This window comes from Patiria miniata, unplaced genomic scaffold (assembly GCF_015706575.1).
Source record: "Patiria miniata isolate m_02_andy unplaced genomic scaffold, ASM1570657v1 HiC_scaffold_9, whole genome shotgun sequence".
In the NCBI taxonomy this organism is placed as follows: Eukaryota; Metazoa; Echinodermata; class Asteroidea; order Valvatida; family Asterinidae; genus Patiria; species Patiria miniata.
This window is the reverse complement of record NW_024037076.1, coordinates 24,320,453-24,334,435: the sequence shown is the minus strand read 5'-3', so window position 1 is coordinate 24,334,435 and position 13,983 is coordinate 24,320,453. Positions and strand designations below refer to the sequence as shown.

The 13,983-nt window shown below is 37.8% G+C and overlaps 1 protein-coding gene across 1 annotated transcript; it reads right to left on the bottom strand.

Moving 5' to 3' along the window:
- Positions 1 to 5,670: 5,670 nt before the first annotated feature.
- On the bottom strand, positions 5,671 to 12,531 carry LOC119720567 (3'-5' exoribonuclease 1-like). The gene is made up of 7 exons (XM_038190282.1): positions 12,096 to 12,531; positions 10,854 to 11,002; positions 9,857 to 10,073; positions 9,379 to 9,462; positions 8,837 to 8,946; positions 8,019 to 8,153; positions 5,671 to 7,140 (listed from the first exon to the last, which is right to left on the bottom strand). Exons 1-7 carry the CDS (start codon positions 12,396 to 12,398, stop codon positions 6,999 to 7,001), a joined length of 1,140 nt encoding a protein of 379 aa, XP_038046210.1. The 5' UTR covers positions 12,399 to 12,531; the 3' UTR covers positions 5,671 to 6,998.
- Positions 12,532 to 13,983: the final 1,452 nt, after the last annotated feature.

The following is a 13,983-nucleotide window of genomic DNA, read 5'->3' as shown; positions in this document are numbered from 1 at the left end:
ATCTCAAAAACACGTTAAAATTGTGTAGCAGCAGGATTCCAGTCAAACCAGTGAGTTTGGCGGTTTTGAGACATCATCTTTCATTGAAAAAAAACCTATTTCATTTTGCCGACGCGCATGGCTACGGCGACGCATGCGCATACCAGAAACTGGAGACTTTTTTTTTGTTGCCTTATTGAGGCGTTGCAACATTCGCGCACACGCTGCACGCGTTCTTAAAAATGAGGCGCACGCACATTTTGTAAACACTATTGGTGGAAGGAGCTCGGGGTGCATGTGAACTACCTGAGCGCAAATTGCGAAAGCCTAGTGCCACCACAAATAATGGGCATTCACAATCTTTTCTGACACTTTCAGGACATGTTCAGCATTCCTCTGATATTTTTAGCATTTCAACAAAAACAATCAGCATTATTTAACATATTTTATTTCACATTCCAGAAATAAACCGTTTTTTTTTTGTATCTTTGTTTTACCAATGCATTTTGTCCACCAATGCAATCTATCTTTAAGACAACAAAAGCATTAACCACTGACCAATAAAAAAAAGGAAAAGGATATAGTGATCGCCACTGGGTTAGCTCTGATGACAAAACTACTTTGTATCATTCCTGTAAGATAGATATTATTTTAAATTATATAAATATGTATTAATATGCATACATACATGTATGCTTATTATTTTTCCTGACTGTATTCACTTTGAAATGTATATGACTGCCGTGTGTATCAAAACAATGCTTTTATTGTCAAAAGCATGTCTATTTTCATAAATTTTAGGAGCTTTGTATATGAACAGCATTTTGTCAGTGTGTATAGTAATTCCATTCTTCATTCAGTATTGATCAGAGTGCCTTTGTTCAAATTTTCCAGATAATTTTTTTTCAGTCACAAAACGAACAAATTGTTCAAAGTAAATTCAATGGGTGAATATTCAACACAGCTGTTTATAAAGCTGGCTGTTTGGGGTCTTTTTACTTAGTGTTTTAAATTCATTTTCCCCCTTTCATGCCGCCTTTCATTAGGAATCCAAACCCAAAATACTGCTCCATGTGTGCATTTTAGTAACATTTTGTTTGTGTTTATTCTAAAATAAGTTTCTTTTGTTGTCCTGGTGATGTGCAATACTTTAAAATGTACATGGTCATAGTGAAGTAGTTTTGAGAAAATGATCTTTGGGATCTACTAGCAAACAGAAAACAGAATTTAGTGTTTTTATTTTTTGGGGGGAGGGGGTGTTACTGTATTGGCAGAATACATGTAAACAGGTTGCCAAGCCGCCTGAGCACTCTATGATTTCATTGATTCTACAGTGAATAAGCACAATGTAATACAATGTAATACAATGTAATACAATGTAATACAATGTAATACAATGTAATACAATGTAATACAATGTAATACAATGTAATGCAATGTAATGCAATGTAATGCAATGTAATGCAATGTAATGCAATGTAATGCAATGTAATACAATGTAGTACAATGTAGTACAGGGGTGCTAATGGGTAAAATAATAAGTTGGAAGGTATTTGATACAACAGTTCTTCAAATAATGTGCCTCACAAACTGTGAAAGAGAAAGTGAAAGCTGGTTGTATACAGCAATCAATGCACCATATGTAGCTCTATGGAAAGCTGCCTTTGATATGATAGCTGGTTTCATGGTTGTGTGAATTTTTCATTTCCTTGTTTTCATGAGTAGACTTGACACTAAGCCAAAACCAATCTGTAAAACGGTTCTTGTTGGCCAACGTGGAAACCTGTGTTTGACAAATTTTAAAAGGTCATGGGGAACAAACCGAGAATTAGCTTTACAGGAATAAAACCGTGACAAATCTCGAAAACGTGCATTTCAAGATGTTTAAATGTGAATGAATTTTTTTTTTTGAACAGTGATGACTTTTGGTAGCCATTTATAACCCCTTGACCTCTACAACTATTAGGATGATGTAAAAAAAAAAAAAATAATGAACAGTGCCTTTTTAAAATCCCTTATCTTAAGTTTTACCCTTTTTTTTAGACTTGTCAGATTAAACAAAAGTAAGAACCTGTGTTTAATGTCTTGCCGTATTTTGTTTAAGTGGGATTTATCCAAACTATTTTTAGAGTATTTACAGCATTCATTTATTTAATATATCCCCAGCATATTCCTTTGTTGCATGCAGCGAACAATTTTATCACCTTGCCACAAAGCAGAATTTTCATAATCCTCAGACCAAAATGTACCTCATATTAATGACACATTTATGAAAGTGGAAGTGCCTTGAAATAAATATATTACTTGAAGAAATGTTTTTAATAGTTTTTGTCCAACAGTAAATATTGCCTTACCAAACATATACTTTTCGAAACTTGTAAAAATAAACAACCAAGTTTCACCTTCATTTCAATGGAAGGACTCGAGCTTTTTAATGAAACTGTGTTACTATTGTATCAATTCATAATTTTAAAAGCTTAGTTTCCATGTGGATATGTTATGCAATATACATGTAATGCAAGATACTGGACTCCTTTCAAGCCTGTTTTCCTTACTTGGTCCATTGATCCAGTGTTGATGCCTGCTTGCTTGTTGAAAGAAGTCAAGATATCAGACTGGTATCACATCTACATGTAGTAAATGGCAACGTGACACATTTTTGGCTTATTTGAAATTCTGATGTAAAATTAAGGAACATCAGCATTTCTGTTTTGGGAAAACTATCTTCCGACCAAAGAGACACTGGTTTTGAAAAAAAAAAGTAACTTTACCGCAGCAAAATATTATAAGTTATAAATGTATTGTCCATTAGACTTCTGTATAGTGCCAATTCCTTGCTTAAGTTCATTAGTTTTATGGCTGTGTGACAACAAGGTCAATAAATGTGTGTTCAAATGGAAAAGCTTCTTGGTTATCTGTGATAATCATTGAACTGTTGTGTTGTATACTGGTGATTATTTTTACCGCACAGCTTTATACATCAAAGGGAATTCTTTAATTACCCTAACTCCCCGGCATAATTTACTAGGAACCGTTCCCATTCAGGCAAAATCCAACACCTACATGGGAAATTGTACACACACACTGTTGGACTTAGATTCTGGAGGTATGCCAAACCCAATGTAAAAGACGGTTTTGGGTACCGTACTGTACCCATCCTAACAGATTTCATCAAAACCTGCTGTTGGGCTTTGATGGGTTGAGTTTGGTTAGGGTTAAGTTTGTGGCAACTTTGACTAGATCCGACAGAATACAAAGAAATATAAAAATGATTAACACATTGCTTCAACAGTTGCTCTCAATAAACAAGGTTTAATACTTAAAAATCATTTTTGTGTCAATACTTAACTTCTAAAACCATCAATTTGTACTTCTGAAGATGTACAAAGGTTTAATACTTAAATCAGTTTTTTTGTCAATACTTAACTTCTAAAACCATAAATTTGTACTTCTCAAGATGTAATTCCAGAAAAAAATTGCACTACATGTTAACACATTTATGTATAAAATTATTTTTAAAAACCCAGGTTCCTGTGCTGAACAATGTATACTTGGAGACGGACGACATTCCGAGAATCTTAGAATTGCGACAAAAACATTACATGTATGTTTTTGGTATCGGGGTGTCAATGTGTAGGCCCATATTGAAAAAAAAGAAGAGTTCATTTTTTCCCACAAACTAATGTCCCTTATTTTTTTACTTGGCCAGGAGAATTTGGACCCTCAAATTCTAAACTTAAAAACACTAGTACTTTGGTACCTTGGTAAGCCTTTAACATTCTTTTCCTTTGTTTGCCATGTAATGGAAAGAAGAAATTTGGAATAAGCCCAGGAGTTGTGTCTTTGTTTCTGGGTTTACTTCAAATACAGTAAACATATGTACATATAACTAAATTGCCATTAATGAAACTGCATCCGATACACCAACTATAACTGAATTTCCTTTTGAAAGTAATTCTAATAAATATTTATGTTTATATCAAAACTAAATCTTTCAAAAAACTAAACACCACCTGTAGTGACAAATCATCACTACAAAATCCTTCATGTAGTTACACATGTAGAAAACAAGTTTTTGTTTCAACTTGATCACATTTGTTCATTCAATCATGTAAACTTTTTGCTCAGGAACAGGAAATCAGGAAACTTGATATTTTCAGGAAAGACAGACAGACAGAATCGGATATCCACTTGAACACAGCACAGGTACATGTTTATCCGGACTTTAATGTACATTGTGCATGTACAGAACTTATTCCATAATTTTGGACATACACACACAGGTTTGTTTATGGTGTAAATCAAGGGTTTCCTATTGCTCCTTTTTTGCTCATAATTTAATTTCTTGCAACAGCTCTCAGTGGTTTTGTACACGTTTTCCCTGACTTGGATTTGACTCTTGTCCTCAATTAGGCCAATAAAACAATAGTCGGTCGCTGGTCAGACCGAAGTTCCGGAATTGATGCGGCGACGCGTTGTTTTTTGTTTTTTTTGGTGGCTTTTTTTTTTTTTCAAGCTTGTATTGTACATACAAGGTGGGTACTATTTTGCTTTTTTGTGTCCTCATTATACATTGGTGTCCTCCATAATCTGCCTTGGTGCCCTTTATCATTTGCCTTGGTGCAATTTCCCCATTCCTTGGTGCTCCTTGGTACAAAAATTTGAGGAGGCGCGGCAATAGAGGGCGCTGTTGTAGCTTCCGTGTTAATTTGAAGAAAAAAAAAAGTTGACGCGCATGATTAAAATCGACGCGCGCGCTGACCAGAGACCGAATTTTTTTTTTTTTTTGCCTTACACTAGGATGTTTCATATGCTTGTCCTCGATATACACCTTAGTATGCACACACAAAAGTGGACATACTAAACATGTACTTTATGTATTTGTTTTAGCTTCGTACTACGATGTACATGTAGATGATCCTTTCCGTAAATGGGGCCTTCCTCATGTGATACCGAAGTCTTTAATTTGAAAGCAGACAACTGAACTTTTGCTTTACTTATTAAACTTTTCACACTAGATTTACGGTGACTGCTCTATGTTCCGACACCCCTATGTTCCGACAACCTAGATTGTGTTACTCCCGGTTAGGGTTAGGGTTAGGGTTAGGGTTAGGAATAGGAATATGTGCAACTTTTCACACTAGATTTACGGTGACTGCTCTATGTTCCGACACCCCTATGTTCCGACAACCTAGATTGTGTTACTCCCGGTTAGGGTTAGGGTTAGGGTTAGGGTTAGGAATATGTGCAGTCGGAACATAGGGGTGTCGGAACATAGAGGTGTAACCAGATTTACAAACTAAATACAAGGCTGCGACGCCAACAACTCGACAGTCTTTGACTGTTTTGTTTTTTAAATGAAGAAAAAACACACTATTTTACAGTCTAATAAATGTCCTCATTGAAACAAGTACTGCAAATTACAGGAACTGAAAACGAAACACAACAGAATGAACTATTTTTCTACTATTTTAGACTTTCAAAAATTTGGAGGATTGTGGCCGAGTGGTTAGGGTTAGTGACTCCCTATGTTGTGTCCACAATTATTATGGAATAATTTCCTTTCAAAATATTGTTTTCAAACAGACCTTTGTTCGTTTGGTGCCCTTCTTCTTTTGAAATGGGTTATGAACTATTGTCCACATTGTTTTAGCCTTTAACTACACACGTAGTCAGTAAAGTTACATGTGCTGATGATGGGAGAATAAATATTACAATTTATTAATTTTTTTTTTTCAAATGGAATAGTCACACATAAAGAACGGATTTATAAGTTATTCTTGGAACTCGATCACTTATAAGATGTTTTAGTTTTTTTTTCTTACAACTAAATGCTTAGGCAATTAACACAAACTGAATGCCAAACTTTTAAAATTAATTTAAACATTAAATCACAGCACACTTACACACAGACAAGCACACGCAAACAAACAACCTCAAACAAAATCATCATTTTTTGTAAAAATTCTCTAAATATAAAAAAAAAAAAAAATCCCTTAGATGGAATTTTGTTAATGTAGGAAGAATTTAGACAGTTAAGATTACAAACTGAAAAAAAAGTATTTAGTTTGTTTTACAAAAAAGGTTTTGTGACTAAAATTAAGTTTTTATTGTTATTCTTTTTTTTATGGAACCACCTGGCCTGATTTGGTTTCACATAAGCAGTTTTTTCAAATATCTCAGACTAAATCTTCAAGGTTCCAAAATGAGACAAAAAGTGGGCGTTCACAAAAATTAAAAACTAACTACAATTTGCAATTCGCTCGTACCCAATGCCCTGAAACAGATTGCTAGGAAGGGCTATGTTTTCCTGGATGCATGACGTAATTTGCTCAAGCCCTCATTGGACACAATTTGTTTAAACAATAACCGTGTCAACCTTTCCGCCCGTGCACAACACGTAAGCACAGAACATACCTGCACTGGATGAGGCAGTAAGCTACCCACAATGCTTTGCGTGCCTGAACTTCCTTCACAAAAATTTGCGAAGGAGGTTAGCCCTTCCCAGCGCCCTATTTGAGGGCAGTGGGTACGAGCGAAGTCACTGGTGACCGTTATTTGCGCATGACTGGCTTGGTTGGAAGCTGGTACCCTGCAAATATTTCCATTCTCACTATAAACCTACATTTATACATTTGGCACCTAAATATTACGACACTAAAGAAAAGCATGACTATTTCTGACCATTTTGACAGGTTGCCAACTGAAAAAAATCTTCCAACTACGTTTGCTGGAGGCATTAAACTAGTAGTATAATTTGACCTGTCAGTGTTCGGTAAGCCAATACAATGACCCAAAATGGTACCTGCTAAAGACAATAAGATAAAATGCTGGCTTGAACGTCAATAAATTCTATTCTCAAAAGAGTTATGGACTTACATACATGTACATATCAATATAAGATTTGAGAAAAGACTTGAGCAAGTTTAATGTTTCAGTCTGTTGCCTACAGCAATCCCTGTAACATCTATTTCAAAAGGCTACCTGGAATATCTTTGGAGTGTGGGAACCAGACATGGTTACTGGCACAGTCGGTCGTTGACCTCTAGTTCGCAACCATCTTGCATAAGTCGGATGGCGATATTGGCAATGTTCATTGCGTCGTCTTTGCCCCTGTGAGGCCGGCCATCGAAACCCATCTCTAGTGCTCCTAGCATGTTCCTGAAATGAAGACAGACGTGGTTCTCGTAAGAGGTCTAGTTTCATAACAGCGAGTCCATCACAAGTCTGATTATAAGTCTAATCACCAGTAAATCACAAGCTCATCCACGAGACTGGTCACAAGTAACAGGATGAATAGCAGTGTTCGAACTTAACTTTTTGTTCACTAGCCAGCCGGGCTACGGAAACAGACTCTCAACTAGCCCGCGGGCATTTTCACAAGCCCACATGTTTTTGTTTATAAACAACAATGTGCATACATGTAAAACGTACATCCTGCGGCAATCTTGTAAGCGTTCTTAATAAACAGATCTAATTTTTGACTTGCCAGCCGAGCTACTTAAGGAATAGTTTGAATAGCCCGCAGCTGTTTTGACTAGCATTTGGCTAGCGGGCTACCGCTAAAGTCGAACCCTGATGAAGAATAAAAAAGGAATGTCTTTGGCACAGTTCTTTTGAATAGCATGTGACTTGACTTGGCACTAGATGACTTGTGATGGGCTTGATTATGACACTGCCTAACAGCAGTCTTTGGTGGTATTGATAACCAACAACTATGATAATTGGTGACAATCTGATTGAAGTAACAAATCTACAAGGGTGAACTCTGAAAATAACTGACAGGCTTGCCAACTGGGAATTTTGAAAAAAAATGAGGAAATTCCAAACCACACAAGACTTTGCACAGTGTTTTAAATTTGTAATGGCATTCATGAGAAGTAAAAAAAAAACGAGGAGTGGATCTGAGGAAAAGTTGCATGCCTAAACTGAAGATTGCAGATATCAAAGGCTCTCCTGCAAAAATGCACATCAAGTCAGTTTGCATGTATACTCTAGTCTCAGATGTAGATTTTTGTCTTTAAGACGTTTCATCTTACCTAAGACACATGCGTTTGGTCTTGTAGAAGTTACTGAAGGTCTTGCACAGGTTAATCCACTGACGTGCATAAGCTGGGTAGGGAACCTGGCTCAACTTGCACTGGACGTTTAAATACATGTTCATGTCCCACGGTCTGAAAAAAAAAGAAATATTAAAAATCAAAATGGTGAGTGAAAGAATCGGCTAAATCAACAAAAAGGATCATGTCTGTTTGGCAGTGACTCAGTCACTGATGCAATATAGTAAAATTAAAAAGTAAAGTCTGTCACAAGCCAATGGGGCCCATCAGGCCGGCGTATATCTCCAGTTTCAGTAGCATGAAACAACTGAGAATATTTCTACTAGCATGAGATGCTAGTCCATCACAGGTTACTCCCCAGCTAATGCCGGTACCCATTTATACTCCTGGGTGGAGAGAGGCAAGTGGGGAAACGACATATGACCACCAGCTGGATTCGACCCTCTGATCACGAGTCACGAACCGTAACCACTAGGCCACACTCCTAACAAATGATACAACCACCAATAAAAGAAAGACTTTGCTAAAATCTATAATCTTGTCAGTGCCGGAATATTGTTAGTTGTGGAGTATCTCAACACTCAAAATGCTATGGATTTGCCAATGAGAATAGCGGCATTTTGAGAAACACAAAATGCTCTCAATGGAAACAACCCAGGTTATCAAATGCTTGCCTTTGTGCATGCAAGCCCAATCCACCTGAGAACAAACTGACAACACAACGTTCCCAGAGTTTCTTTAAAGCTGCAGGGACATACCGGGACACTCCTTTATTTTATTGGGGCATTATTCATTACCCATCTGTGACGATGATAAAACTGTGCTCTGTCCCCAACGCCTTGCTCTTCATCCATCGATGGACTTGGCTGAGAACCACAGGGAATGTGTCTGCTTTGTCAACTTCTACCTGAGGATTTGTAAAGTACAAAAAAAAACAGATATGAATCTCACTGCATATCCATCGAGACTTGACCGTAAGTTCAAATAAGAAAAAGGAAGCTGAACTTCCATTTTGACATTCACCATAATGGCACAAAGTGGAAATTATTTCAAAAACTCGACATGAGCAGTGGAGGTGACAAAAGACATTAAATTTGTCAACTTAAAAAAATGAAAGGTACAAGCTCCATGCTCACTTTTACCATTTTCTGCCTTTCAGTGTTCAATTTGTTATATTTAATTTTCAGATCTGCCTACTTGTATACTTTCTCCTTGAAATTCTATTTGATCAATTTTTGCATGTGTGTGACAGAGAACACCATGAATTACAGCACTTGTGGACTTTTTACTCTTCTGTCTTGGAAATAAATTACAAATGGCAAATTGCGGCCGTCCTTACCTGCGTAATGCTTGTCAACTCCTTACAGAACTTGGACAGCCTCGGATTTAATAAAGGTTTGATGAACGAATCAAAACTATCCTCCTGTAACAAAAGAACAATCACATGTTTAAATAAGTAGTTTGTATTTCCAGTAATCTACCCGAGCATTCCCATATCAGTGTTTGAAAGGAAAATCAGCTGGTATGGGTCAACTGAGACTACCTCTTTTCCTTATTCATGGGAAGCCAGTCCACCTCAAATTTTTTCCCAGCTAATGCCAGTACCCATTTACTCCTGTGTAGACAGAGGCACATAGGGGAAAAGTGGCTTGCCCAAGGACACAACATAGGGAGTCACTAACCCTAACCACTAGGCCACAATCCTCCGTTCAACAGTACCTTTGTGAATTGATCATTCCTGTTTTGCACCACATCTTCATTTGATACTTGTTGAAATGTCAAATCAATCACAGGCAAGAAGTATTTATTAGACTTACAATTTCCATGGTCTTGGTATTGACCAGTACGATAGGAAACTCAATAATCTCCTGGATGTAATCAATGGGCGTGGGTTCCTCACAGGTGGCCTCAAAGTCAATCACACACAGGTAGTCAAAGTTGCGTTGGGTGGAAGGCGTTTCAAGCCCCGCCTGACCCATCAAGAGATTCTTGTAGTACGTCTTTAGCCTGGCTCGCAAGATTTCACCAATTCCTCTACATTTTGAGAGAAAAATACAAATTTTGGAATATTTTTCAGTCTAAATTATTTGTTATGATTCCATGCAGATTTCTTTCCTCTAGTTTTAAAAAAAAGAATTTAAATGAGATGATTTGGTAACAAGTCCTGCATCAAAAAAATATAATCAAAGGATTACTGTATTTGAGATTTCTCAACATTTTTCCACATGACTGTACATGTACGAAGCTAAGCTTACATGTACAGCCCCTTTCCATACTGTCTAGCCCTCCCCACTCCTAGTTTATCAGTTAACCATACTTTTGAGCACATTGAGCGTGAGACTAGCGCATTTCAGGTTATTCTCACGCCCACACAGGATTTCTCGAGAATAAAAACAGTTCCAAAATGATGTTCAAGGGATGATCTTTTGCTAGAAAACATTGCCTCAGATTGCACCACAGAGTGTCTACCCAATTATTTTTTCGGGGCCCTTTGGTGGGCCCCCAACCCCATGCCGTTAGGGCTTCATGCTTCGTGTTCGCATTAGTTCTGATCAAGCTCCATCGCAAAATTCTCACTCTCAGCTCTTACTCAAAGTTGGCAGCCCTGTAAATGTAGGGGGGATCTAACTTCAAGTATCAGTTTCTTTCCTGAAGAATTACTTCAGCCTCTTCTCCTTCCTCACATTCCTAAAAAAATAATACAGCCCACAAAGATCTACAAGTACAATGTTCTTCGTTTAACCCCATCATTCACTGATCCTCCACACAACGCTGCAGGATAAAGTTAGGGTTAATGTAATTAGAGTTTCTGACCTTGTATTGAGCCTGAGCTTAGCCAGTGTGTCTTTCATCTCCTCTTTGCTCATGCGATTAATCTCTCCGTTCCTCCTGGAGATGGCTCGGTAGATAGGATTACTCAGATCCTTCACATACTTGGTGTCTGGGTAGGTCAGGCAACTATTCTGCATATTGGAATACAATGTACGTGTACATTTTGCGTATCGAACAACTCAACTGAATGAAATAACTAAAAGTTATCTGGACCCAATAAAGTGGTTTATTTTTACAAAATGTATTATTATTGATCTTTGTGGTCATTTTTAAAGAATTGACTGTCGAAATAAAAAGGCAGCATCCTGCTAACTTTTTCACTTTTATTATTTCATCTTTGGTTCTGCACTTACATGGCCATTATGACTTCAATTCATGAGACGGGAATCAGACCTAATGAAATTCTGGACTTTATTTCCACTTTTTTCACTTTTATTATTTCTATTGTCTGTATCATGTATCACCTTAAACGTTGGTCAGTCAGTGCAAACATGTCTAAGCTAGGCCCTAGGCCTATTTTGATAAGAAAATAAATAAATACAAGGTAATCGTATAGTTTAGGACATCTCTCTGTTTTACAACTTCTCATCACAAATCAAAACACTGCTCCCTTTCCACAAAATTAAGGTAGCTGAAATTCATCATGGTATCTTAGCGAACTACATGTATTTAGATGATTCCAAACACATAAAGTGACTTTTTCTGCTTGTATCACAGCCAAATGTTTTCGTATTAAACACCAAAATATGAAAGTGTCTTTTCGTTCTCTTATAAAGTTATATGGAACGGGGTCCTAAAGTACACGATTACCAACAAAAAAAAAGTCCTGGGCCTACATGAAGAAGTAAGGGAAACTTTCAAATTTTTGAAGAAACACTTAAAAATTTAAATCAAATAATTCACAACCCCAGACCCTTTGTTAATGAGCAAACGAGAAATTGGCAGATTATTGAATATCTTTTTTTAATCACAAACCTGTTGGGGGAAAAAAACATTTAAACCCCCTGAATATTTGTTTGTTTATTAGGCCTATTTATTTATCTATGAGGCTCCATAAATCGGCGCAGGTAACGCTTGCAAAGCGCGCGCGTTGTCCAATGTAAAATGAATGCGAGTGAGTCAAAATAGGATCTCGTAAAGTTAAGGGGTCTGACGATACAATTTACATAAAATTAAAATATTATTTTTACAGCTCTTTTTTTTAATTTTTATTTTTTAGCTCACTTTCATTTTTGGTGCACTGACATACTCCTTCCCCTGGCAATCCGTTTGGTACGAGTCCACAGAATGTTCTGGTTTTCTTTGCAAGTCTGCCATCGCCATATTGCCGAATTCATTCAGTGACGACTCCCCCAAAAGTTTTTGCAAGTGGCCACTCAGCGTCGAGTTTGCAACTGCAGGACCAGTGCGAGTACGGCGCTTGCTCGTTTTCGAACTCTTCCGCTTGTACCGCTGAAAGACGAAATAAATCACTGCGAATCCGACAAGAAGGCCTGCAATGATAGCAGGAAGGTGACTGTCGGACATCGTACACTGTGACGGTTTCGAGACTGGTGAAAATGCACGGATAACATGATTAATTTGTTAAGGAAGAGAGCGTTCACACATCTTTCACTTTTGGAATGTCCGCCATGTTTATTTACTATTTCTAATTAAACACGAGAGGGCGCACTTCATTTGTTATTTGTTCAGGCACTCGGAACAGCTCCATATGCATTATGAGCAATTGGGGGGGGGGGGGGGGGGACGCAGCCCAATCCCCCCAGTGTCCCACCCAGTGTCCCAATCTCCCAGTGTCCCGCTCAGTGTCCCAATCCCCCCAGTGTCCCACTCGGTGTCCCAATCCCCCCCAGTGCCCCAATCCCCTCAATGTCCCACCCAGTGTACCCCCTCCCTCTCCCCCAACCAGTGGCATAGCCAGCCCGGATTGTCAGTGGGGCCGGGGTAGTCTATGCATGGGCTCCTTGGATAACGGGTGACAGACTGGAGGGGGGGGGGGGGGGGGAGCACCAGCATGTTATGAGGGGGCACCAAGGGCGGACCCAACAACAGTTTCACCAAAATTCCAGGCCCACCAACTGAGCAGGCAAGCGCTGGAAAACTTCGAAAAGCGGGGGTGGGGTGACCTCTTTTTATGCTAGAAGGTGCTATTTTTTCTGATTAATTAATTAACATGTCATGAATTAGGGGGGGAGGGGTGGACTGTTTTTGGGACTTAGAATTTTTGTCGTGACGAATCATTGGTTCTGCACTTAACATAGCCAATTGTGACTTCTATTCACGAGGAATCACACCTAATGAAATTCTTGACCTTATTTCTCTTATTAAAAATCCTCCAGAGCGATGAATCAGAGAAAGAAAATGACTATTAAATTAATTAAATGTGGGATTCACTTGAAAACAATAAAAGAAGGTAATTCTTCAGTTTTTGGGACAACAAATAAAGTTTCAAAAACAACGGCAAGGCTTGGATTCGAATGTGCACTTTTTTATTTTATTTGAAGGGTCCATGTGATGAATTTTTCTCAAGGACATATATGTATTTTGTGCAATTTTCTACTCGTAAATGTATGAAAATCATTTATCTCTTGTTGGTTAATTTTATTGAAAAGTACACTGCTGCTGTGATGTCATTTCAGGAAGCCACTGTTCAGTTAAGGGGTTTTCTGTTTAAATTGTGAAAACATTTGTGAGAAAGGTTTGCTCATTGGCCTATTGCCATGTACTGACACATCAAGGAATCACCATTATCAAAGAAAAAACAAATTTACGACAGCAAAATATCCAGAATTCTAGCAACTTTTTGTTCTGAAAGAGCTGTAACGTTGAGGTTTCTGCCCGGAATGACATCACAGTTTTGCTCATGAATATGGAAATTTTCATTAGCATAAAAACCAAAAGGGCACCAAAATACCCTTGAAAATGGCAAAACAAAAATTGAAAATAAGGTTAAATGGGTCACAAAGTTGCATTTTCAAGGTTTACATTACACAAATTACATTGCATTGCCGTTTGACATAGCATGTGACTTTGACGGGTTAGTTTCTTGTGCACAAATTCATATTGTTCGCACGCGTTTCACTGTTTTTGAACTCATGCGGCAATCTCTTTT

Coding starts and splice junctions, on each gene's coding strand:
- LOC119720567 (XM_038190282.1), bottom strand. CDS start 12,398: ATGTCCGACAGTCACCTTCCTGCTATCATTGCAGGCCTTCTTGTCGGA. Junction 9,463..9,856: donor ATACCAAGACCATGGAAATT/GTAAGTCTAATA, acceptor CTTTTGTTACAG/GAGGATAGTTTTGATTCGTT. Junction 8,947..9,378: donor AGTTGACAAGCATTACGCAG/GTAAGGACGGCC, acceptor ACAAATCCTCAG/GTAGAAGTTGACAAAGCAGA.